At 41.6% G+C, this 27,891-nt stretch overlaps 1 protein-coding gene across 3 annotated transcripts; it reads right to left on the bottom strand.

Moving 5' to 3' along the window:
* Window positions 1-8: 8 nt before the first annotated feature.
* LOC308280438 (abl interactor 2-like) lies at window positions 9-27,891 on the bottom strand. Of its 3 annotated transcripts, XM_080720702.1 has the most exons (6): window positions 27,835-27,891; window positions 20,736-20,833; window positions 19,430-19,514; window positions 7,780-7,947; window positions 4,882-5,058; window positions 19-867 (listed from the first exon to the last, which is right to left on the bottom strand). In XM_080720702.1, exons 4-6 carry the CDS (start codon window positions 7,840-7,842, stop codon window positions 376-378), a joined length of 732 nt encoding a protein of 243 aa, XP_080576828.1. In that variant the 5' UTR covers window positions 7,843-7,947; window positions 19,430-19,514; window positions 20,736-20,833; window positions 27,835-27,891; the 3' UTR covers window positions 19-375. The 3 variants fall into 3 exon arrangements, with proteins under 3 accessions (XP_080576829.1, XP_080576828.1, XP_080576827.1); XM_080720703.1 differs by lacking the exons at window positions 19,430-19,514; window positions 20,736-20,833; window positions 27,835-27,891 and adding an exon at window positions 17,948-18,083 and having other exon boundaries at window positions 9-155; window positions 764-867; XM_080720701.1 differs by lacking the exons at window positions 19,430-19,514; window positions 20,736-20,833; window positions 27,835-27,891 and adding an exon at window positions 17,948-18,083.

Below are 27,891 nucleotides of genomic sequence, written 5' to 3'. Positions count from 1 at the left end.
GTATGATGAGACATCAGGTCTCATTTCAGACTACATCTATTTGCGCTGAGATCTCAGAAGAACGTTTAAACATGCGTTGTGCATTGATGTTCCTCCCTGCACGCTGAACACACGGCAGCACAGCATGGATCTGGAATCCTGGCCAGTCTTCCTTGCTTTGTTTAGATCAAACAATGCAGATCAAACAATGCAGAGAAAGAAAGAAAAAAAAAACATTAACACCAGTAATTCCACCACTGTGATAAAAAAATAGAGTATCCTTTAACAGCTGTGATCAAAATGCGGAGCATCTTTAATTAACCACTTCAACCCCACCATTCCCCGTTCTAGGGGGAACATTGGCCAAAAATAACAGATCTACAATGTGAGCTTGCCTCAGCTAACTGATTTGGTGTACACAAAAGGAAGAAAAAATAACTGTACAGTTGCAACAGTTCCAGTCTGTTTAACTAAGACTAGAGGGTTTAAGTGGCTGAAACAGCTGTGATCAAAATGCAGAACATCTTTAAAAGGCTGCGATACAGCTGTGATCAAAACTAACAGGGCATCCATCGTTAAACAGCCCTGAGGACACCCTCTAAATAAACAAAGAGCCAATGATGACACCCAGAGAAACCAACTGCTTGCCGTCACCGCCTCAAAGCCACAAACACACGGCAGATACGTTAACGGTGCCGACGACGACGTCGTTCTGTCGCAGCTTCTCAGTTTTAACACAGTGTGAGGAAGGCGGGGTCGGGTCCCCCACCGCGGTCGTACGTACCCTAGGGTCCCCTTCCCTGTCATGGGGGGGCTGGGGGGCTTCTGTGTGGGGGGGTTGGTACGAGGCAGGCCACCAGCACCGGCCTTCATGTTCTGAGCACTGGCCTGTGAGGGGGAGGAGGAGAGCCAGGGATAAGAAGTGGGTGACGATATTGAACATGGAGTGAGAGAGAAAAATGAAATGCATCAAGATGTGTGTGTTTTTTAAACCAGGTAAAGCCTGAGTTATAATCAGCTACGCGCATCAAAAATAGCTCGTAGCTCGGCTATTTTCGGTGCGCGACTAACAATCTGGCATAAGAAGCAAACAAGGTTCTAGGGATGGGACGATTAGTGATATTATCGTTTATCGCGATAAACACTCACGATAATCGTATCGTGAAGATTTTAATTATCGTGATATTGTCCTCCATCATGCACTAGGATCAATTCATCTTTTATTTGCCGAGCTGCACATCCGGTACCATTTTAAACCCTCTATAATTGGTAAAAGGTACTTATAATATACATACTTGATACAGTCTTTTTTTCGCTTTCTAACAAATCCCTTTGCCAAAAAATTGCCGATCTACAAGCTCACAACACATCGCGCTGCGACACATTGTGAGCTTGTAGATCTGCTATTTTTTGGCAAATGTTCCGCCCCAGGATAATGGATTTTGATTATCGCGATAATATCGTGAATCACAATAATCGTCATATGACATTTTCATATCGTCTAGTGTTGGAGGCGGTAACCGCCGTACCGCGGTATACCGAGGTCTACCGGGGTGTCATTGTGCTTACCGCGGTAAAAAGACAAAAAAAAGGTCTATTTTTTATTGGAAAACAAGCGAGTTTTAAAACGGGGGAGAAGCGAGGACCGCATGCGCTCCATGCTGCTCTGCTCTGGGCCGTGTACCACACGTTGGAAGCCACATACGTCACTCACACAGACCTGCAGGCACACAGTGCACACACAGGGCAGGAGAGTACGGAGCACAACTATGACGGAGCAGCATAAACTGTCTCTGTAATCCACTCGACACAAGGATGTTAATACATACCTTGTGTTGTGGCATATCTTTTTTTATTCATACGGATTACTGGCGGAGCGCGGGCCGCGTGGACTAAACCGAAAATGAAACTATTTTACTTTTTCCACCGCGTCGCATGTTGTGCCCCGTCCGGCGGCGTGTCGGCGATTTTATAACCTTTTCTGTCAAGTCTTGTACCTGCAACTAAAACCTGTATATACTGTAGCAGCACTCAATCACTGCGATTTGAGAGTTGAGACGTGACGTGAAGTTACAGAATCACTGTACACGATCTGACTACCCTTCCTCTTCTGTTTTGTTCACGCAGCTGTTTGTGTCTGAAAAGCCTACGTTACTATTTTACTTTCTTCACCGCGTCGCACGTTGTGCTCCGTCCAGCGGCGCGTCAGCGATTTTATAACCTTTTCTGTCAAGTCTTGTAACTAAAACCTGTATATAGCAGCACTCAATCACTGCGATTTGATAGTTGAGACTTGACGTGAGTTTACAGAATCACTGTACACGATCTGACAACCCTTCCTTCAGCTGTTTGTGTCTGAAAAGCCCAAGTAGCCCAAGTAGCTAGCCTACGTAGCTTGCCTACGTTACTATGGTAACCCGACAGTGCAGATCTAAAAGCTCAGAACGCGTCGCGGATGCGATGTGTTGTGAGCTTGTAGATCTGCTCCTTTGAAAGCCAGACCCGCTGTGCTGTACGGAGAAGTATAACTCGGGCAGTCAGGCTGTGTCGCCTCTCCACTGTGGAGAGGTGACTTTTGGGAAGATGATTGCAATATTTTGGCTTATCGCCGAACCTTAATTAATAGATACGGGGGTGCGGTAATTACCGCAGTACCGGCGGTAAATGGGAAGACGGTAATCGCGGTAACAAAATGTCCATACCGCCCCAGGCCTAATATCGTCCCATCCCTACAAGGTTCTTAACTTCTTAACTCATTTTGTGCCCGCGATTTTCGGTCGCAATGATGTCCAGAGTGCCTCACGCAGGCTCCGTCCACTTGCACTCTCTTATTTTGAAGGCCAGAAGTCTAGACCGGAAGTACTTCCGGTCTGAAGTCATCGGATCGTGCGCCGGAACCGATGCGTGTCCACGTGGAGTTGTGTAATGGCCGACCGGGAGCTTTTATAACTGTGTAAAATAAGCGAGCATCTGCCTCCATCCTAGCTTCTAAAGTGTAGTTTTGAGATAATGGACATTAAAGATGAGATCGGCCGTCCACCTCAATGTTATGGGATGACTATTGTGTGCTCGTGGAGCCGTGATGATGACAAATCAGCGCGGATTTCGTCTCCGGAGCGTCGGCCATTGTACTAGGTATTTTTACTCGCCGTTACAGTAATATATTACTTTTCCCGCGACATCGCGTGGATGGCACTATAGATACTCTATTACTTTTCCCGCGACATCGCGGGGTTGGCTTTTAATGAGTTAACACAGCAGTCAAGAGAGCTTTAAAAAAAATTCTGCAACCACAACAGTTCTTCACACAGCATCAAAACAAAAACATAGAGAACCTCATAGCAACTGTGCTCTGCTAGGACAAACACTGGAGATACTTACCTTAAACCTTAGCAACCACTGAGGTTGAGTTTATAGGTAAATTAGGCAAGCGGAAAGAGAGAGAGAGAAACAGAGGGAATCAGAGGATTAGTGAGTGAACAGGTAGAGAAACAAACTGCACATGAAACGTGATCAACAGCCCGGCACGCCTATGAGACTGAAGGGACAATAGCTAGGGCTGTCACGATTACAAATCGTAAGTTGACGATTAATTGTCACACAAATAATTGCTTCGATTAACGATTTGAAAGTTTTGAGTTTACCGCCATTTTTGGAAAATGTTTGAAAGTGTAGGAAGATTTTTCAACACAAGACGATTATGAAATATAATTATCTCAAATAATTGCGATTAAGAGATTATGTATTATGACAGGTCTAACAATAGCCGTCCACTAAGATCGAACACACTGCTGTGCTCTGACAGACATCGGTTATACTTTGCTAAGTAAAAAAAAAAATAACTTCATTCTTCCAAATCAGGTATAGGGGAAACCTTGGATACCGTAATATCCCCATTTCACTTACATTTTAGGAATGGACAGGAACCTTCAAATAACACTGAGTTACATGCCAAAGCTGACACAGCCATTCTGAATGATACAGTCAGCGGTTTAAGAGCTGGAGACATCAGGCAGGCATTTTGTAAGTAAAGCACAATTAAACTTTGGTAGACGTTTGGGTTTTGTAGTTACCTTGCCATGATGTCACTCCTAATATTGGCAAGACAATATTTAGATTCTTGTGCCGTAGATTAAAAATGTATAATCCAAAATATTCTCCCCATTAACTTATATAGCATGGCGAAACAGGTCTCAAAGTCACACTTTTAAATACACCAACTAACAAAGTGGATTCTGCCAATGTATTAGAAAACCTGACTCTGCGTTTTTCATCTGTTTACAATAACAGGTACTATCGTTTCTTACACTCGCAACAAACATAGTGAGTCACGTAAGCATACTTACCGTAAACTCTTAATCGTAAAATAAACACAAGTTAACATTTTCATATCTAGAAAACGCAGGTTTTGTTACATATTGTCACAATCTGTGTTCGTTTGTGAGCTACAGCAGTGGTTCTCAACCTTTTCAGGCCACAACCCCCCAAATAATCATATTTTAATTGGGGACCCCCGCACCCTGATGAGCACTAAGAGATGAGGCATTACATTTTGTATAACACGGTTCTATTGTGAAAATAGCCGATCTACATGCTCACAACGACTCATGTTGTAGATCGGCTATTTTCACAATTTCTGCCTCTAATATTAAAAAGTCCTTAAATTGTCACTTTAGAAATGCGCAGATATCCTCTATACACTTAAACTTTATGTTGGTTTGTTTACTGTTGACTGAGAAAACAATGTTGCACATTAAGTTAATCATCTGGGGACCCCCCAAAATAATGTGGGGACCCCCCTGGGGGTCCCGACCCCCCAGGGGGGGTCAGAGAACCACTGAGCTACAGTAGTGTGACTTTGAGACCTTGTCTCGTACCGTGGACTAGCAGGGCGGAGCCTACCTTTACGCCGTGACCCATGTCGTCCAATAGGCTGTAGTCGATGGGCTTGCGGATGTAGCGCACAGGCCTCTCGGGATTGGCCGGGGCGATGATCTTGTGCGTGCGCGAGGTGTTCTTATTGGTGGTGAGGATGCCAATCTCCCGCCTGGCCACCTTCTCTTTGTGGATGTCCACCGTCTGAGGAGATGGAAGAGGTAGAGGAGGAGGAGGGGGGTTTTAACCTTTCCATGTGGGATGTGGATATGTCATAATGCAGGGGTCTTTCAGTCCCTTAGTTGGGAGAGAGATGAAGCAGGGACCCCCACAACCTTTTCATAGATTCCATATTTAACCACTTGAACCGTCAATACTTGATAAACTTGACCTTTCACTGTGTACTTAGTCTGCTAATTTTCTCCTCTACACCAAAGCTCTTTGCCGAAAATAGCCGATCTACAAGCTCACAACGCCTCGCAGCGGGGGCGTTTCCTTGTAGATCTGCAATAGTTCTGGCTTAAGTTCTCAGAATATGGACACTAAGGTTCAAGTGGTTCATATAAAATGGGAGAAAAAAAAACTTTCTATCACTCAACGATTTGGAGGACCCCCTGTTGAAGACCCTTGTCATAATGGATATGTACATATATTATTGCCTTTATATTGTTTTTTTTTTGTTGCATATTGCATATTGTTTAGTGGATCACGATCGACATGTCAATCTTCAAAGCCGTCACAGTCGATGGGAGAGGAGGCAACGGACGGCTTGAAAAGGTTGGTCATCACTGGTTTAGACTGATGCTAGGTTCTTAGTTTACCTACTGTATGATCCTAGTTTACTGAGGCACTACACTGTTTCTCTCAACCAACTCAGTGGCCTTGTGATTAGAGTGTCCGCCCTGAGACTGAGAGGTCCGGGTTCAATCCCCCGGCCGGGTCATAGCAAAGACTGCTTGGCACTCAGCATCAAGGGTTGGATTGAAGTCCTTATGACATACTAGTGTCATGTCCAGGGGGTTTACGTGTACATCAAGCTGCTAAGGAAACAGGAGATAGGATCCTGCCCTATGGGCCTCAGAGCTCGGCAAGGCTTACTTACACGGTCTCTCTGCATTTGATGTACAGTATGTGTAAATTATGTCGTTATAAGTGGAATTCTTAAAAAATGAAAAACATTCGAAATGCCTAAAAAGAGAATGTGTTGAGAGGAAGAGAATTCTTTCCTTGTACATTCAGTCTCATGTCTAACATATGATAGGGATCACAAGCAAATGAAGGGTTGTGGTGATGCAGGTCTATACTCACAGACTGCATTCTTCTTCACCCCTGTGGTTTTACAACCTGTTCACGTTTAATTGCACAAACCCAAGAGGACACAGTCTACCAAATGCGTAAATTGAAAATGAAACCGTAAATTGATATTGTGGTTGATATTGTGGGGAAGACTATTGGTGCTTTCAAAAACCATTTACACTGAGATCTCTGATAAATAAATCATCAGTAATGCCTATATAATAATTAAGCGGTTAAAGGCAAACTATAAAACATCTATGACTTGAAAACCAGGAAAATGCAACACCAAATTCACCATATTACGATTACAAAACCACAAACATCGTCTTCACCAGCCCCTGCCTGTGTGCAATGTGCATGCGTGTGTGTAGGGCTGTCACAATATGACATTTTACATGACGATTAATTGTCACTCAAATAATTGTGTTTTTGTCGTTGACAATTACATTTCTGTTTGGCTTGTAGAATTTGAAGTTGCAGATTGAACATGGCAGATATGACACATAACCTAAATATACAAAAGAAATTACTGACATGTTTGACAACTTTATACTTAAAAAAAAAGAACATTGATAGTGGAAATACAACACGTCGCGATGCGACGCGTTGTGAGCTTGTAGATCTGCTATTTCCACTATTTTTGAAAACGTTATGAACATTTTTCAACGATTACGGAAACGATTATGTCAAAATGATTGTGATTATGTCAAATAACAACGATTATTTAATACAGGGTTCCCACACATTTTTACCAATTAATTTCCAAAACCTTTCCAAAACTTTTCCAGAATATTTAACCCAATTTCCAGGACTATATAACAATAATTCAGCTCAATAACAAGTCGCTTACTCCTATGCACAATGCCCAAAGACAGGTAGTGTATGCAAGTGGTTCTCAACCTTTTCAGGCTGTGACCCCCGAAATAATCATATTTTAACTGGGAACCTGGCACCCTGACGAGCACTAAGAGTTGAGGAATTTTGTATAACACGTTTCTATTGTGAAAATAGCAAATCTACATGCTCACAACGAGGCGTTGTTGTGAGCATGTAGATCGGCTATTTTCACAATTTCTGCCTCTAATATTTGACAATTTGGCCAATGTTTAATTTGTCATTTCAGAGGTATTAACACCAGTAAGACTCCCTAATCGGGAGATAAGCGACCGTTGGTCGCTTATCTCCACAAACAATATGTCAAAATCGTCTAGGAAGGATGGTGTGAGTCATGCTGGCAGTATGACATCACACCGTACACAAATGACCCTTATATAAGACCGGCATTATCTACCGACAGATTAGTAACAAGATGTCAAAATCGTTGAAGGTTGAATCTCCAGATATGGAGATAACCAATACATCCCTCCATATATGGAGATAACCGACGAGTCTCACTAAGTCCGACCGACGGACGGACGGCCGGTGGAGGTTTTCATAGTAAACTGCTCCCTTACGGTCGCAAAAATCAATAACCAAAGACAATGCATATCTATTTTTTCCAGGACCTTCCAGGACCCTTGATCAATTCCAAAACGTTTCCAGTACTGGAAAAATATTTTTCTAATTTCAAAATATTTCCAGGAATTTCATGACCGTGGGAACCCTGTAATTACATTGTGACAGGCCTACCTGTGAGATGTGGTTGATGGAGGACTCCATGCGGCGGAGCTGGGAGGCCTGGATGTCCAGCATCTGGAGGACATTGTTGGCCAGTGTGTTGATCAGGTAGGCCACGCTGGCCAGGGACTGGGTGGTGTAGTTCTTGGTCTCCTCCAGCGCCCTGTGCTTATCTGGTGACTGCAACACAAGGGACAGAACGGGAATATTAAAACCCCTTGCCACCTAGAAGAGTCCCTATTTAGGGCCAATGTTGGTTCCCATAACCCTGAGGGTGTACTGAATGGAACCAAATGGACCCAAAGAGAAGAGCCCAGGACATCACTGTGAGAACAACTGCTATAGGTAAACATTTCCTAACATTTTCCAATTAAACAATTGATAGATATTCAAGCTCACGGGATCGAAAAGTAGTGAAAATAACTGATCTACAAGCTCACAGCCTGTGAGCTCTTAAATCTGCTATTATCACTTTCTTTAAATTTATGTTAAGTAGATAGTAGATAGATATGGTAAAAGTCAGTCTATGTAGGAAACTGGGGAGAAAAAATAATTAATGATTTGGCTACGAGACCACGACCCAAAGATGGGCCCCGAAACAGTGCTCTGAACAACGCCCTGTGTTTATCTGGTGATCGATCACAGGAGGAAAACAGTAGCACATTACAGTACCAATCTATATCAGGAGGAAAATATTACTTTTTTTAAGTGAGCACTGGGCTTGATAAAAATGCAGCAACATGATGGATACAAAAGAGATTTCACAAGACATTTCACTGCATAACCGCCATCAAATGGAACAGGGACCTTTTGAACATTGCCTGGTGAGAAGTGAGAAAAGTGGAAGTGGAGTCAGTCAGACGAGGACTTGGTTAGATTCCTTGACCCGTGACTGTGTGTTGTGTTCATCCCTAGGAAGGAGAAACCACCCCAAGTGGAACGTGTCAGTAATGAACATTACTTTTATGTTCCAGCCACAGTGAGGACCGTTCCTCCTTCTAGACAGCGGCGTGTTACTGACACAGGGAGGTCAAAGATGCCCTTTCTTGTTTTCAACTACAAGTCTATTGCTAAAGGGCATCTTGAAATGGGCTGACGTGGGGATCAAACCCACCGAGAGATCTTTATTTACAAGACAGTCCGTCTAAACAGCAGCCCACGCTGCTGCCAAAACTTGCGCACCTTCCTGTACAGAGCAAGAATGTCAGACTGAGTCCCAACAGTACCACTGAGAGAGGGACTCTACTGTAGCAGAAGTTTCCACTTCATTATCTGAACAAGTGAGTCAACTTTACAGAAGTCCAAGACACTGTGTCATTTGCAGAATAGTACAATAACTTCAGGCAAGTAAAAGAAGGACGAAGGGGGAAAAAAAGAAAAAGAAAAACGCCCAGCATATTTTCGGATTTCAGGTTAATCGAGTTTTGATTATCTCGTTATTTGGAATTTCCATTTAACATTCTTGCTATGTAGATAATTAAGGTATTTTGCTGCCATCAGTGTCAGGCAGCATTATGCATAATGTTAGAAGATATGGTGGACACATGTAGCCCGGAGCTCATATATGGCAAATCATCAGTGTTTGGAGCAATGAGAAAACATTTCCTTATCTATTCCTTGACCACTTAAACTTACATAATTGAAGGGTCCATCAGGGATCTGTAAATCTGTACACTGAATCTCTTTGCTGGAAATAGCCAATCAACTAGGCAATCACAAGTAACACGCCATAATTTTGCAGAATGTTCGCTTATTGTCCAAGATATTCCAGTGTCCAATGCACAGAAAAGGGATGCTAGAGTTCATAATAGTAAAAGGGAGAGCGGGCAATCCACTTCCCTTTCAGCATATGACGGACGGTAACAAAAGCTGAGAGGACACGCAATGCCGCTATCGTATCTCCCACTCAGCTTTGTCCCCGCTTTCTGACAGGGAAACAAGAAGAGATTCAATCCCACTCTGGCAGGGTTCCTCCAGACAGAGCTGTGGAATGTAACCACAACACTGTCCCAGGTGCTTTTTCTTCTCTTTTCTTTTTACACCCACTTTGAAAACCTCAACTAAAAACCACACGGTCCAAATGAGACAAAGAGCTTCCGGCTGATATTATTTAATTCTTTCCAGATAAGGAGATCATTTCACCTGTTAGCAATTATCTAAAAAGCTGGGGGTGGCGGGCTGAATGTTTGTGGTGAGAGCAGAATCCCAGCCAGGGTACCTCCTGTTCTGTGGGAGGTTTGAACTGCTCCAGAGCTGCAACTGTTAGGCCTGAACCTGAACACAATTTCAATTTTCAGTTAACAATGTTTTAAGTCCTTCGCTGACAAAAGTCCATTATTGAATGATGAACTAAATGCATTGCCATTCTAAATTCAACACTTCAAACTGTCTATCTGTCTTTTACTAACCACATTAAAAGACCATAATAAATCATTCTGATCTCTAAATATCTACTTTTAGTCTCAACCTTTCCGCTTACCAATATTGAACACGTCAGTGAAACTGATCAATTCTGATAAGACAAAGCCTCTGTGTGTAAATTTGAGTGTAAAAAATGTCTTGCATTTTTGGGAGGATCGTGCTGAATATCGTCACTGTCGGGCAGAAACCTTGTATCTCCCAAGTTTCAAATGTGTACGTCTTTTGGTACAGCAAAGGCCCGTTTCATCATACAAGACCGTCGCACAAAACTAGTGAAAACAACAGATCTACAAGCACACAACGCCGGCGTTGTGTGCTTGTAGATCGGCTGTTTTCACTAGTTTAGTTAATGTTTAGATGATTATACAAAATGAATGGTTTTGGACATACAAGGTTTCCACCCGACAACGACGATATGAAGCACACAAACAGCTGCAATTTGCTCCAGAGGAATTGCAAAAAATAAGTGATTCGAGCCAAAAGGTCGAGCCGTAGGCAGACAAACAGGACCATCAAAGTACATAAGGACCAGCTAATGTTTTCTGGACGGATGCTGTGTTCTACGGGAGATGGGACACTTCCTTCCTCCTGCGTTAAGCACTACACTAACATTACTCCTGTCCTGTGATGTCTGTCTGTCTGTACTGAATGATCCCACACCACACTTTTCCCTCCCTTTAATATTAGTTTTCAGGCAGTTTCTGTGTTGTTTAGACACAGTGAAGAGAAAGAGAGAGAGGGAAAAAGAAGACAGGCAGCTCCACAACACTGTAGCTGTTTTTTTTTGCATTGCTAAGATTGTTCCTAATTCAACAACGAATAAATTAAGGTCCATTCAAGTTGGTGTAAGTGATTTTTCTGTGGTCAAATTAAGCGTTAAATAGCTCTATATCCTGATGCAATCACAGTGCTATAGAGTGTTTGTCCAGTAACAGGTAGGGTTGGAGGCGGTAACCGCCGTACCGCCGTACCGCGGTATACCGAGGTCTACCGCGGTGTCATTGTGCTTACCGCGGTAAAAAGACAAAAAAAAGGTCTATTTTATATTGGAAAACAAGCGAGTTTTAAAACGGGGGAGAAGCGAGGACCGCATGCGCTCCATGCCGCTCTGCTCTGGGCCGTGTACCACACGTTGGTACACCAGGAAAATGCAACACCAAATTCACCATATTACGATTACAAAACCACAAACGTCGTCTTCACCAGCCCCTGCCTGTGTGCAATGTGCATGCGTGTGTGTAGGGCATTTTCCTGGCATTACTCGGGCAGTCAGGCTGTGTCGCCTCTCCACTGTGGAGAGGTGACTTTTGGGAAGATGATTGCAATATTTTGGCTTATCGCCGAACCTTAATTAATAGATACGGGGGTGCGGTAATTACCGCAGTACCGGCGGTAAATGGGAAGACGGTAATCGCGGTAACAAAATGTCCATACCGCCCCAGGCCTAGTAACAGGGTGTCTTTTTTTTCAGTCAGGATACCAATTTCATCCAATCCGGGGAGAAAACTCAATCAGGATAAAAAACAATGAAACTGGAAGTGATGAAAAACAAAAGATGAGTTGGCAAAATTGGAACTGGAAAAAACTCAAATTGAAGCTGAAATATTGGTATTCTCCTGACTGGATGAAATTGGCAACCCGCCTGAAAATGTATTTATTTATTTTCTGTTTATTAAGTGCTGGAGTGATGAAGGGGAAACCCCTATTACTGAACAAACATTTGAGAGCAAGCAATGATTACCATCAGAATATAAAGCTTTAACTGTTTAAACATAACTTACAGCACCTTTAAATATCCAATACGAGCCAATGCTTAATTGTCAAGGCAAGAAGTGTTAATAATGTTATGTAACAGTTATGAAAGGATTTGTTTAAAAACTTTTAAAAGACTCATCTCATTGGAATTTTTAGCCGCACTAAACAGTGCTTCAGGTACCTCAACCTGAACCTAGTATGGAGATTCTTATCATAACCGATCGGCATGAAGATAAGCAACTATAGGAAAATTGGGCCTGTCCCATGTTGAAAAGAATGTGTCTTGTCCAGCGAGGGCAGGGTGCATTGTGGGTTCAGTTGGAATCACTGTGCGAGACTGGCACCATCAATCAAGAACGAGCTAAACAACATAATGTAATACGAAAACACCCATGTCACCTATTGAAGTGACCTTGAGCGAAAGATTACAACAAGCTCTGTCTGCTCAATCACCCATTCATTACTCTAGATAAGCGCAACAGATAAACACCTGCAATGTAAACAGACTGCACATTTTGAAACGCAGAACTCTTGACGTCCATTACGATCGAATGTCTTGTACCATTCATTTGTTGGGTTGTACCCCCAGCCCCAGCCCCAAGACGTGGCACTCAGTTTACACTAAAGTACCAAAATGGAAATATTATTAAATATGATATTATTATTTTTGATTTTTTTGGACATCTTCTGCTTTATTTGACAGAGAGAAAGTAGGTCTGGGCATATATTTAGAACCAATAATCGACACGTTGTGAGCTTGTAAATCTGCTATTTTCACATTTTCTTAAAATAGTTCATTACTCGTAATTGAGGCAAACATTTGAAATAATCAGGATATTGATTTGACAAGAACACATTTCTGTGTCGTCATTGCTGTTGTATCCTACAGACTCACCTGCCAGTGAGGAGCCCCCACCAGGAGGTCAAAATGAATTGCATTTTTATAATGAATTGATTTTTTTCCAAGTGCACAAAACGCTTTACAGTGGTTCATTCATTAGGAGTTGAACCGAACAATCGATGCCAGCATCCTCACTTCCCACATTCATACACCAATGTTGGCAAGCTGACAGCGACCGACACATTAATTGGAGGCAAAATGGGGTTCAGTGTCTTGCCTAGTAAGGACACCTTGATATGTGGACAAGAGGAGCCGGGATTCGAACCGCGGACCCACAGATCATTGGACGACCTGCTCTACCTCCTGAAACACAGCCGCCTTATATATACCGTACGTATGGCCAACCTTCCCTACGGACAGGTGCCGCCGCAGCCCATAGGAGTACGGGCAATGACCGATATCACCCTCCACGCCCGGCTTCCCTCCCCCGAACACGGACCATTATTGTGTCCGCATAGACGCCTGACAAAGCCAGATGCACCACGGTGGGTTCGAACGCACAACCTCCATGGTGGTGGGCAGGGACTTTACTACTGTGCCACCCGAGCGCCCTGCTACTGTAAATCTTTTTAAACTAGCCTCTGTACATTACATGTACTACAAAATGTAACCTGTGTACACTCTCAGAGTTACAAACGGATAAATTAAGACTGAGAATTTTCCTGTGTTCACTCCAAGTGTTGGCTAACAACGCATGCAACAATTAGTCATGCATGCAACGGCCGCAAATAAACCAGCAAGGAAAAAGAAGGGTGCAGCCAAAATGATCTACTGCCCAACCCAAGCATGAGGACAAGCAGGTTATTAACACAAATTAAAATCGTGTAGGACATTGTACCCACATGGCAGCAATTAACTTTGTTGTCCACCACAGTGCCTAATAAATCCACAAATGTGTATCAGCATCTTATAAGTCTTCGAGATTCTCAGAATAGAATCTCTTATTAATGATGGATGATCATGTGCCAAAATGGCTTCTAGAGAAAAACTAAAAATATCGACCACGGTTTAGCTGGAGGTAAACTAAAGGCCTGGCTACTTGCCTTGTAAACAGACCAATTATCAAAGAGGAAAAAAACACCAGATTAACTCATAAGACTGCAAGCATCCCTCCCACAGGGGTGATGATGAGGGATGAACTGATCTGAATTCTAAAATGAATCAAACACCATGTTTTAGTCAAAACTGAGTATGAGAATAGGACCTACTAAATGGTAGATACTAGACAGAGATGCATTTGTCAGGCAAGGCAACTACAGTATTTTCTGGACTATAAGGCGCACCTGACTATAAGGCGGCTTAAAGGCGCACTGTCAATGAATGGTCTATTTTCAAACTGTTTTCATATATAAGGCGCACCTGACTATAAGGCGCACATAATAGACGCTACCGTTGCGTTATGCATCAAACAGATGGAGCTGTGCTAAAGGGAATGTCAATGTCAATGAATGATCCATATATAAGGTGCACTGGACTATAAGGCGCACTGTAGTTTTTTGAGAAAATTAAAGGCTTTTAAGTGCACCTTATAGTCCAGAAAATACGGTAGTTGCCAGACAATTTCCCCCCATTCTGTCTACCTGGCTTTTAACCCATTAAAACCAGGGAAAGCATCATTTTAGATGATATCGATATTTTATAAATATTAGATTTTGAACAAATATTTTTTAACACAAACATTTTAAATTCAAATTTTGCTTCTCAGGGTCTCTGCCGTTGAAACAAAAATAATTGAGATGGGGGTCAGCAGCCAAATACATATAATTTTGGGGGTCATTGAAATTAGAAGGTTTGAGAACCACTGATATAGAAACATGTTACCACTGATATAGAAACATACATGTTTTTCAGAAAGCTTTGAAGTCTTATTTTTAGAATCAGCCCCAGGTCTTAATGGATTTTACCAATCCAAATACCTGTAGCACCCCAAATCAATTCCCCTAAAGTTAGAAATTAAGCCCCTACACCGCTATGAAAATATGAATTCAACGTGTTGCTCAATCAGTCGACAGTCGGTAGCAGCACGAGGCTGATGATAAATGCAGGTGACAATATCAATCTGACAACAGTGGAGAAAATCTCACAGGGTGACATGCAAACTAAGTGGGGCAACCTGCCAGCCGGCAAGATGCGATTCACCCGGAGGGGCCGACACCTTCCGTCTTACCTGTCAGACCCGATCGACTGTATTCATCAATGATGTCAGATTTTTTTGTTTGGCACGCTGCCAAAAAAAAAAGCCTCTTCGCTCACTACAAACAGTGATTGAGATGGGACCTCTAGTCCGGTAATTACAGGAGGCCTGTGTGCATTTGTGGGATTAGAGAAGTTCTGCCACAAACAAGATACAGGCTATTTCCACAGCTACATTCATTCGTACTTAGCTCATCTGATCACAAGATTGGAAAGGAAGTAGGGATGGACATCGGTATCGGCCAATATCAGAAATCGGCAGGTATCATATCAAACCGGCCAAATCGGTGATCGGCAGGTCACTGACATAAATATGCCAAAATCGGCCAATTGTATCTCTTGCACTGCACAGCATGATGCTCGGTCCTGTGACGTAAACATTAGCAAGTAGCAGCCAGTCTACTTAGTGGCAGCCTACAGAATACAGATGGTGCTGATTACCTTTGCAATGTAAGGATATATTCCATAATCCTGTGTCAATGTCGTCTCAAAAAAGAAGGGAAAAAAAGCATGCGTCACCTGCTTTCCTCCTGCCTAGTCCAGACGGTCATACTAGACTGGATATTGTCTGTGATTTTGGATATTGTACTATTGTGATTGATTTGGCATTAGTGTTCTTCTAGCTTATTGGTACTCAAATTGAAGTATGTCTTGTAGGCCTACTTGGCCTGAAACAAAAGGGTATTGGAGCAACCCTATTTCCTAGTTCTTAGCTAAAGAAATCGGTATCGGAAAAATCGGTTTTGGCAGGTCAGACCTTCATAAAACCGGTGGATCGGTATCGGCCAAGAATTTTGCAATCGGTCCATCTCTAAAAGGAAGTGTTTCATGGACATGAGGCAGGCTTACACAGTAGAATCTGTCAGTGTTAATTAATTCATCCATTTGTAACTCAGAGTACACAAATGTAACCAAATGGACCACCTCACAGTTAAATCAAAGACACATGAGCCTATACAGACAGACACTCATTCAACACTATACAACACTTCTATAAGATTCCCTTCTTCTTAGCAGATGGCATTTTATTCTTTCTCACCCCCAGACACTGCTAGATTAACTGAAGCACAAGGCAATATTAAAAGTGATAAATAACCTCAGCTATAAAGCCATGCCAGGGTATAAACATTTGCAGTAATTACGTGCATATTTCAAATATCTGCCAGGGCAGCAAGATTAGTTTGCACTTTGCAGTGTATCTGCATGCATAGGAATGCATCACACCTACCAACCCCTCATGTAATACATACATCACGAACTGTAATTCATGTCTCTTTTAAAAATAAAAAAATATTTTTGAATTAGGTTGTTAGTCTAGATTTCTGTCAATCAAAGCCATTAAGCGCTGTAATGTGTCTGTTTTGCAACATGCCCGGGTAAATGCATGATCGATACGTTGCTGCAGATGCACTGATTGATTTGTATTGATTTGACGGGGCCGTCAACCCAGAGCGGGCTGACTGCTTCACATCCGTGGGTGATGACGATTCTACAACGGAATCGGTGACCCATCGAAATGTGTTTTAAATTTGTTCCCCAAACAGTGGGTCGGGGACCCATTTGTGGGTCGCAGACATGTCTTTATGGGTCATTATTTTTTGTTTCCTACATTTTGTTCTTTTTTAAATATAATTTCAAAACATTTTCAAAAAACATTCCTCCAAAAAAGCAACACTTTTCATGGATAAAATGAAAATCAATGATTTTTTCCAAGTAATTTCTAATAAAAAAATCTAATAAATGCCATAAATCAGAACACATGTCTAAAAGAAGTACTGAAAATAGCGCGAAGCAACGCGTTGTGAGCTTGTAGATCTGCTGTTTTCACTAGGCTAAAGGGAACCACTGGTTTGCAATATACATCTCTCAGGTTTAAATTTTACACTTTGGAGTTGTATTTTAGATTAGTTCTAACCGTTGCAAAACAGCGAGTGCCTGAGGCGCAGTATTCGATGGGTCACCAATGTGCGTGTAACACGGAAGCTACATAGGAGCTAGTATGGCTAACTAACACTATGTAGATCACTATTAGACTTGGTTTATCGAACACGTGAAACACTAGCCTACATTAACAACCATTACATCAAAAAACGTAATTTGTAATTAAGTGCGACTGTCTTGTTGTTTTAATGACTGAACAGCTTCTGTTAGGAGAGAAACTGCCTGCACCCGAGAACAAGGATAACGCACCAAGGAAACGTCGGTGACGTCACCAATACGTTTAGTTCTGATATGACTAATGTAGATTGCTTCATTTCTAGATCTATTTTTAAGCACACACAAAAAAAAGACGACTGTTAATAGGTGATAGCTCTGGTCCATAGCGTTAGTGGGAGAACTCCACTAACGCTAATATGGACCAGAGCTAATTAGGTGAAAACTGCTCTTTTTGCAAGCTTTAACAAGCAACAATTATTTAACAATTTCCAAGAATTTAACAAATTGACTAATGAACTTATTTTGAAACGTTATGTTCATCATTCATGTAAAAGCCCAAATCCTACATTCACGGTTTGAAAATGAAGTAAATTCCATCAACCCAAGGGAAAAGGGGAAAATACAAAATCTGTAGCAAACTGTCAAGGAGTGAACTTACAAAAATTCAAGAGACTCCCACTAACTTGCAATTACATAAAACGTAATTACTTAATGTGTATTATTTATAATGTATTAATAATTAAATTAAAAACGAAAGAAAATAATGTCAAGAAAAACAATGACATCTGCGAACAGGGTGATGTCGGTGACGCATCCTTGGCTGCGTGCTGCCTGCACCACATCGGCAGCTCGTTAGCCACACAGATAGCTTAGCATCATTAGCATCAGTTCGCCCACTGTGGCTCTCTCTCTCTTTGCCAGGCGTGTTATCGCCGCCGCACCGTCAAACACGTCCGCCCCGACGACACGTACCTGAACATAGTTGCTTTCACAATACTCCGCGACTCTTTCCAAGTTGGTAAAACTGTCTAATAATGCACTGCGTCCAGCTGGGATCTCCTCTTCCAAAAGCATTTGTAACTCCGCCATTTTCACATCTTTAGCTCTGTGTGTGTGTGTGTGTCTGTGTGTGTGTGTGTGTGTGTGTCTGTGTGTGTGTGTGTGTGTGTGTACGCGCGCGCGTTGTGTTGGCTCACTAGTGCCACTCAGGACATGTGCGCTACTACAGGGCTCTCCCACCCAATTAAATAATTATTAAATACTGTATATAAATAATAAATAATGTGGCAGCTACTGCAATGGTCTAAGGAGCCTTTTATGTGCACCAACCAGTGAAGCCATCATCGCATCTTGAAATGGAAGAGTCTCTAAAACTGACACACTGTCGAACGCTTTCTATTTACACCCACACAATTTAGGCATTTATCCAGAGTGACTTCTAATAAGCACATAAATCAAATGCAGACTTGCAGAGAGACAGTGTAGTAGTGCCTCAATAAACTGTTTGATGCTGAATGTAGGAGAGAGAGAAAAAAACAAGGAGCAGACAATCTAAATACATGATATGAATCTCAATTCAAATTGAATACAACACATTAGTACAGATGTCTAAAGCAGGGGTCTTCAACAGGGGGTCCGGGACCTCAGAGTTACTACAGGGGGTCTGACAACTTAAGCCAAAAATAGCAGATCTACAAGCTCACAACGCCTCGCAGCTTGTAGATCTGCTATTTTAGGCAAAGGCGTTTGGTATAGAGAGGAAAAAGAGCAGACTGAACGGTCAAGTTTTTAGCTGGTGAAAACCAGCTCAATATGTTGTCCCTTAGCCAATGAGGAGCAGCGTTCTAGGTGCCATCATCACCAACAAGTGCGACCTGATGACATCATAGATGTCTGACAGCATAGACCACATGAGAGTCTATGACCATACTGGTCAGTCTCAAGATGAGACTGACCAGTATGTTCATATATGGGCATTCCAAGATATTGGCTTATTGATGATAATATCGGTGATCTCCATATATGTGCAAAAAGGGACAAGGACTGACACAGAGCTCCCCACAATGTATTATTATTTATAATTATTATAATTAATTTCACCCATTGACTTGAATGGGGAAAATTCAAATGGTAAGACAGAATTCATTTGTCACGGCAACCACACGCAATTTCCCAGTTGTGATGCTAGCTCTTGTAACATTTTAACTGCAGAGGCTGGTGGTCTGTCTATTTTCATTTCATTACACAACCCCATGGTTTTGTAGATTTCTTTGGAAATTGCATTGAATATACAAGTAGCTATTTTGAGATTTGCTATGATAGTAATCTCTCGAGACAGCCTCAGAGTCTCTACAGAAAAGGGATAAGTGGGCGGTCCCTAGTCCCTTTTCGTGACGATGGCTAGCCAGAATGCTATGATAGTGATACTGAAATTGAAAAGACCTTTGTACATACCAGTAGCAGCAGTGGGCAGAAAAGCCTCCTTTACCGTTGTCGTCTTTTCCTGAATGAAGTATCAAGAAGGATTTGTCACTTACTCCTACAGGTACAAGCAGCAAAAGGTTGGTTGCATATGTTATGCAGAGACTGTGCCAAGTTCGATACATATCACGATACATGGTTAACGATACGATACATGGACGATACTGGTTCATTCATGGTGATACGATTCGATTTAATGATTTAAAATCGATATAGTAACTATTTAGCAAAGACATTAAATCTGTGTGAAAGGTGTGGATAGTGCAGGTTTTTAAGGGAAACATGTATTATTATGGATATAAATAAGTAAACACAGTGATTATCTGCCAAATACATGGACATTGTATATTGACAAACCTGCACCTTGACATGAACCCAGAGATTACACACATTTATCGATAGACCAGTGTAGCTTTATGGAAAGGAAAGTAATTAAACCCCTCATTTTTATTTTTTCTTCTTAAAAATGCTAAATACAATGCACAAGTAGGTAGTTTCGATACAATCGATTCTTTGCACTGCCGATTCGATACGATACAAAATAAAACGATACGATTCGATTTTAGCTGTTTTCATTTCGATATACTTCGATTTTTTAAGTTAAAAACGATATTTCGATACAGTTACTATATCGTTACACCCCTAGTGCCAACACAACACAAGAAGATAATAAAAATACAAATAAGTAATAGTACTGGATAAGAGAAATACAATTCAAGTAGGTAGAACAGCAGTATGATAAGTACAATATCTGTTCTATCTTTAGCAACAGTGGGGGGTGCAGGGGACGTAATCTCCAGCCAACACCAACAAATCTCAGTCAGTCCCCATTTAACTACACATCATTTTACTTGACCTTCATTCTGACATTTCTGACCACACATTGAGTCCCTCAAAAAATGTATATATATATACACACACACACACACACACACACACACACACACACACACACACACACACAACGGCTATCTGTTAACCACATGAACCCTTGCGTCCCTATTCTGAGCATTTAATGATGACCAGCCAGCAAAATACTGCATGTTGTTGTGAGCATGTAGATTGGAGAGGGAAAAAAAGGGGGGCCAACTTAGTACAGACCCCTGGGGGACCCCAGTCAACAAAGTATATAGTTGAAGTGGTTAAGAGATATATATAGTCTATATGACTTGCAAATAATCTGAGCCTCCCATGAATCATTACAAGACTCTCCTTCATCAAAATAGATGCTAACAACAATGAGTCAATGTCAATGACCATAGATGCTAACAATACTGACCTGGACAATAGAGAAGATCTTTTCTCTGGTCTCTCAAACGAGCAGGTCCATTTTGAAGATGGCTCCAGGACTCCAATCTTGTATGCAACGACATTCACCTAAAAAACATAAGAAAACATTGCTAAACGATAATGATGTATGACTAATGGTGATAGATGTCCATATATCCAAACCTTAGACATTGTCTGAGATTAACTGACACAATACCATATGGGTTAATTTACAACTACTGCACAATGGGTTTCTGCTGTTCATAAAATCAACACAAACAAATTATTATTTTAGGTGTGAGTCTATTTCAAAGTCTGAGGTAAAAGTTGTGTACAGCATAAGACTGGTGAAACCATTGTATGACTGTATGTAGTTGGTTTATTTTGCCAAAAGATGGCGGAATTCACTATCAAACCGGAGAGGATGCCATGAATGCACAAACTGATCATCAACTTCTGCCAAGATTTGAAGAGAAAGATCATGGAAGGGTCACAAGTCATATCATCACATTTAAAATACAAACATAAATAGTTCTAAAAGCAAACTGGAGGAGTTGATCTGAAAACTAGGTTTTAATTTAAATTGTATTCTATAACATTATTGTCTCCTATAAACAAGGAACCCATAGATCAGGGGGACTGGACAGTTCAGTGATTGGCTGGCTGCTTCCCTCACTATTATATGGTTACTATGGTTTACATGATGATTGTCACTCAAATAATTGCGATTAACGATTTAATTGTGTTTTTGTCGCTGACAATTACATTTCTGTTTGGCTTATAGGCTTTGAAGTTGCACATGGCAGATATGAGATAAAATATAAGAAATTACTGATATATTTGAAAACTAATAGGCCAACACAGAAAACATTGATAGTGGAATAAAATAGCGGATCTACAAGCTTGCATTGCGATGCGTTGTTGTGAGCTTGTAGATCTGCTATTTCCACTATTTTTTAAATGTTCTTTCACATGGAAACAATTATAGCGATTATGACAAACCTCAGCAACATTGGTGTGCAACCTTTTTGCTTGTTGATTTTTACATTTTTTAACATTTATCTGTATGGGTTCCCCGAATCCCCGGCACAAAATATTTTCAGATGAGGGTTTGTGGCCAAACACATTAATTTGTGTGTCCTTCCTTGACATGAAGCACCTTCAGAATTGTTGCTGTCTATGAACTTGCCTGATCATGCTTTGCCTGTCTGTCTGCTTTCTTTGTTGTGGCTGTATATACCTGTTTTCTATTAGAACAGAAATTTAATTTAGCAATGTTATGAATACAGAGAGTGATGCAGCAAAAACTGGAAAATGCAATGCAGAACAGGTCAAGGACCTCAAGGTTACCAGAGATCAGATATAAATTGCATGTCTGAAATAAAACCCAATACACAAGTAGATCATTATGCTGAAACCTTCAAATCATACCATGCACTCCTCACTTGTGGTGGACTGGTGATACAGTTGAATCATAACTTGATGTTTTTAATCCAAGGAGTTAAGCCTGGAAGATCTTTTATCTGTCAGTATTTATGTATCGATTTAATACTTGCAATACTAAAATAACAGCAAAGTGATTGCTTGTATCTTAGAGATTATATCTAATATTTGACCAATTTGGCCAATGTTTAATGTGTCATTTTAGAGGTATTAAAAATCATTCAATTGTCACTTAAGAAATGTGCATATACTCTCTATACATGATTAAACTTTGTTAGTGTGTTTACTGATGAGTGAGAAAACAATGTTTCACATTAAGCTAATCAGGTTGAGAACCACTGAAGTAAGGTATAGATATATTTTTGTTATGATGAAAAACGTATGTCCATATAGGGAAAGTCCTGTTCTGGCGAAGCCCGAACTGGCGAAGTGGGGATTTGTCTCCTACCGTAGCGATCTGGCGAATCGATTGTCCACGACACTGCAAGCGGCGCGAAGGCCAGCGGACCTTGGTCCTGCTCTTCGCCCCCGAGCGCCGCAGGCGCGAGTGGCCGCGAAGAGCGGGCCAGGGCCGCGCGGCCGGCGGAGCGCCGCGCGAGTTACGAAGCCGTGGTGAATGCAATCGTTATATTTATGCCCAGGCCGTAAGGCCTGGGCAAGCGCACGATAAACGCCCTGTCCAGAAGACGTTCGCCAGATCGCTACGGTATCGGACATTTCCCCACTTCGCCAGTTCGGGCTTCGCCTAAAAGGTACGTGCCCGTCCATATATACCATGGAGAGGTTATATGTATTAAAAGGAACACTTGATGATTGAAAGATACTGTATTTAAAAGGTAATCTGTATGGGAGTCAGTGATGAGTACAGTGTGGGAGTAGACATTACAACTTCTTTCCTATTATAAATGCTGAAACAGTTGGATGCTGGCTTGTTGTTGATTCTGTCTTTTTATTTACTTTTGTTGCCGTTATAACATCTATAAAAATATTGAAAGAGTAGATCAGAGCTTTTCAACATTGTTGGGCTCTGTCTGGACCCACAGCATATTTAGAAAATGTTCCTCAAGGGCCCCCTCCCCTAAACAGTATACTATATTTAGTAAATAAGAAGGCATAACAAAGTCATTTTTGGTTTTGAAACAAGATACATACATACCTTTATTATTATAAAGCACACTGTATAAGGATATTAACAAAGTTACAGAGAAGTATAAAAAGAATAAAAAAAAGAACAGTACAGTAAAGATGAAGGTACATCAAAGAAAGGGAACGAAGAATATATACATTAAGTGTCAAAAACAGTCAAAGTGAAACAGCCAACTTAAACAAAAAAGCAAAATAGCAATCCTTAAACACAACTATCAATAAATACAGCGCCAATTCCAAACAAAAGTGTCAATAACAGTCAATGCTAAAAGTATCTCACCGCCATGTCAAACACAAGCAAAATACAAATACTACTCACACAACCTTACCTTACCGAGTCAGTTCATCTATAGTTCCAGTTAAATAAGGCTACAGTCAAGCCCTTTGCACACAGGCGCGTTTAACCGCACGGATAAAACGGACAATATAATTTTTTTTAAAGAAAACAATGATTCTCTATGACCTCATGCACACCGGCTCCGAATTAGCCGTTCGACGAGTGGCTGCCGCCGTGCGTTTTTTTCTCGATCGAACCCAGTTCGATTCGTGCGTCTTGTCGCATGCGGTAAAAAACTCATCACTCCTTTTATGACTCCTTTTGGGATCCGCAGCGCCGATTCCGCACAGCCTTGCACACCAAATCCAATGCATTTTATTCATGCCGCAAACGAAAAAAACGCAACTGTCCTGTGTGCAAAGGGCTTCAGAGTCCTTGACACAGTGCAAGACAAATGAGATAAATATAGGACTGAGTCCAACTATTAGTCCGACAACCAAATCAGCAATGGTATAATTAACACCATCAATGGTCCAAAAATGCAAAACCCCATAAACCCCAGAAAAAACCCCAGAAGAAACCCCGTTAAGGGAATGACAAACATCAGAACCCCCAAAATCTTCCTCTTTGTACTCAGCCCCAGAAAGGAACTGACAACACAACTCAGAAACCTCAGAATCTTCTTCTTTGTACTCCGTTGCTTCTTCCGACCGGTCTCTACTCCGTCGTTGGCTGATCTACCATCCTCCGTCTGGGTGGTGTTGAAGGCGTTGTCCTTAACGATAACGGCTGATGACATGGTGTCATCATAAGCCGCTGCTGCTCCGCTGCTCCCCTCCCGACCACCCGCCCCAGCAATGGCGGTCTGGAGAGGCCGCGCTGCCTCCTCCTCTCCCTTTGGGTGGAGGTCGTCGTGGGGTCGGCGGTGTCTCCTCCTCTCAAACAGCGAGCGGAAGAAGGACAGGCATGGTTTCTTCTCCTCCTGGGTCTTTAGGACAGAGGACCTCTGCTGCTGCATTGCTGCTGGTTGGTGGTAGGTAACTGCTAGTTTAGTTGTGTTGTTTGTTTGGTAGTTATCTCTCTGCTTGACTGCTTCTCTCCTCTCTGCAACGACTACACCTGCTCCGCTCGTGGTGAGGCTATTTGAGCGGCGCAACGTCCAACGCTTGGCCAATCACAAGGCCGATACGTTGGGGCGGGGTTGACCATGACCAATCAGAATCAGAGTCTTGGCTCTGACAGCGACATAATGTTACCATGGCAACAACAAGTCTGACGAGATAGAAGTCAACCAACCAAACCATCAACAAACCGGGAAACGTGGCACAAGTTGATGTTGTTTGTGTTGTTGTCATGGCTACGCGTAGGTCTACCCGTTATCAGAATCAGGAGCGCAGCGCCGGTTGGAGGCGGAGCGATTTTTAAATGTCGCGCTGGTGCTCTGGTGGAAATTACGTTACATTACAATAATCACACGTTAAAAAGTCTTGGAACTCAAGTCACAAACCCTATTACAGTACATGTGATGGACAAAACCAGGGAATGGGATATTTTTTCTATTTTAGCTGTTTCTCCGTGTTTTCTGTCTGCTAATGGTGAAAACCACTGGACCGATCATATCTACGTCATCAAAGAAATCTGCGCATCTATTCTGCGCACCTTGTTTACATTTTGTAGCCTATATTTCTTCAAGGAACAGATCATCACTACAACCTTTTGTTCCGGTAATTTGTTCCATTATTGTGTTGTGTTTCCCTAAATAACATTACTATTTCATAACATGGAAATGTAACTATTATGTTGTCATGAATGTGCAAATGGCCATGCAGATTAACAAACTAGATAAAATACTGTCAGCCTGTTAAATGTGCCTATTAACTTTGTGTAGCTTGGCGAAATGGTTGAACATTAGCTGATGTAAACGTATTATCCTTATCAACAATAGTGACTATTACAATAATAAAAACGTGACTTCAGGTTGAAGAAGAAGAGCCTTTCTGTGTATAGGGTGGGCCAAATGTAGTTCTAAGAGCGGCCATTTCTTGGGTAAACACAGCCTTACACAGGTGTTCTGATTAGACTATAACATTAGTTCTATGCAATCAAACAATTGAAACACCTGTGTTTTGTCCCAGAAGATCCGATAAGGACTACAATGACGTAGCCGCTGGCACACACTATAGGACAGGCTAGCCTGGATTATGACTTGTTTGCCATCATGACACAACTCAAATAATTACATTAAAATGAAATGCTATCATTTATTATAATTTTGTATTATCATATTAAATTAGGAACTAACATGTTATTTACAAAGACATAATACAATATTATTTTGCTAGCCCACCAACATGAGTAATTTGGTACAAATGTAAGCACATTTATAGAAACAAAGCATGCTTTCCTGCATCCTGTAAAAATACTATTATTGAAGCTACCTTTCTCTCTGTTTTAGATTATGGTGACATTATATATAGGATTGCTTCTCCTTCAACTTTAAAGCGCCTTGACACTGTGTACCACTCAGCACTAAGATGGATCACTGGTGACAGCTATGGAACCCACCATTGTACACTATATGGGAACTCAGGTTTATTCTCCTTATCTGAGAGGCGTGATAAACACTGGTATCTTTTTATTTTCAAAGCTCTCTCAGGATTGCTCCCCCCTTATATTTGTTCAATGCTGAATCTGGACCCTAGTCCCTATCAGACGTGCTCAAGCGACATTTTGACGCTCAAGGTTCCATTTGCTCATACAGAGCTGGGCAAGGCAGCATTTTCTATCAGTGCTCCACTTGCATGGAACAAGCTCCAAAAATCATTAAAAATAAAATATCTGCCGGCCTTAGGCCATTTTAGGATGCTGGTTTCTAACACCTTTGTTCTAAACTGTATATGTTTTAATTAATTTAGCTTTTAGTTTCTTGAACTTTCTACAGTTTTCAAGTATTTTCTTTTTGATTTTTCAAATGATGTCTGTAAATGTATACATGTATATATGTTGTTGTTCGTTGTTGTACAATCTCGGTTGCGTTGTAAATGAGTGCTTGCGCTCAATTGTATTTCCGAGTCTAAATAAAGGTAACAAACAAACAAACATTTAACTCAACTCAATTACAAGCAACTACATGGAAAAGGAAAAACACCATATCCTTTTCACTATCTATATTAAATAAATATGAATTATCTGAAATAAATATTGAATAAATGGTTGACACTATTCTGTTTACTTTCCAGGTTAAGGACACTGTACTGCCACTGCCACCAACTGTTCAAAAAGCTCAGTTCTTCACATTGGCTACTGGTGGATAGCCTAGATGTTCAGCGGAGACGTCCTACGGTCGTGTCAACCTATTCATTTTTATCATTAACTTCTTTGAGGTTAACTAGGGTCCAGTCCAGTGGACCAGTTCCTAGAAAGGGGAGGCTAGTCCGTGGTGGGTGACGGGTCCTCTGAGGGGTTTGTCAAGATACCGGGCCTGAATGCAGGTTCAGTGGGCAGACTGGGCACCTCCTCTTAATCGCCACAGGTAGGGGCCTTTTCCACCTTTCTCCCGCCTATGGGATGAACCAGAGGTGAGCTTTTCCACCAAGAACCGAGTTGGTTCCTAACCATACTGTAAAAGTTGGTTCGCGGCCAGTTTGCAAGAACAAACCAAGGTTCCAAGAAAGTTGCCATCCCATAGGCAGGAGAAAGAACCAAAACTGGTTCTTTGCCCGTGGAAAAGGCCCTGTAGAGTTATGTCCATCTTGAGTAAAAAAATCACAACCCAGTTCCACTCAACCAACAACAATTATATTATTCTATATCAAAATATGAATTTAATGGCTGAGTGTGCATGTCCTTAATGTTGCCCCAAAAAGAAATCCAAATCATAGTGGTTTCGTGGAATGACTTTTATTCTGAAAGTTCGAGTCTCGGAGGGAAAGTGCCTTCTACGGAACCCGAGGAGGCTGAGGACTACAGCAGTCTGCAGACATACAGAGTTTGTCTGTAATGAAACCAATAATGGAAGTGTGTGTGCTGCGTGTGTGTATGTGTGTGCGTGTGTGCGTGCGCGCGCGTGTGTGTGTGTGTGTGTGTGTGTGTGTGATAACCCTTAATTAATAACCCAAAATACTTTTGTAGGCTACTACTAAGTACATTTTATATTCCTGACTTTTACTTGTAACAGAGTATTTCTACATTGCAGTATTGATAGTTTTACTCAAGTTTCCACTATAAGTGAGTCAGTGTGTACCCTGATTTGGGATGGAGGGAGGACGCGCTCCAGTTGGAATGGCCTCCTGGGTCTCTG

Source organism: Nannobrachium achirus, assembly GCF_963921795.1.
Source record: "Nannobrachium achirus genome assembly, chromosome: 24".
Classification (NCBI taxonomy): Eukaryota; Metazoa; Chordata; class Actinopteri; order Myctophiformes; family Myctophidae; genus Nannobrachium; species Nannobrachium achirus.
Note: the sequence above shows the minus strand (reverse complement) of the source record. Positions and strands in the feature narration are given on the sequence as shown.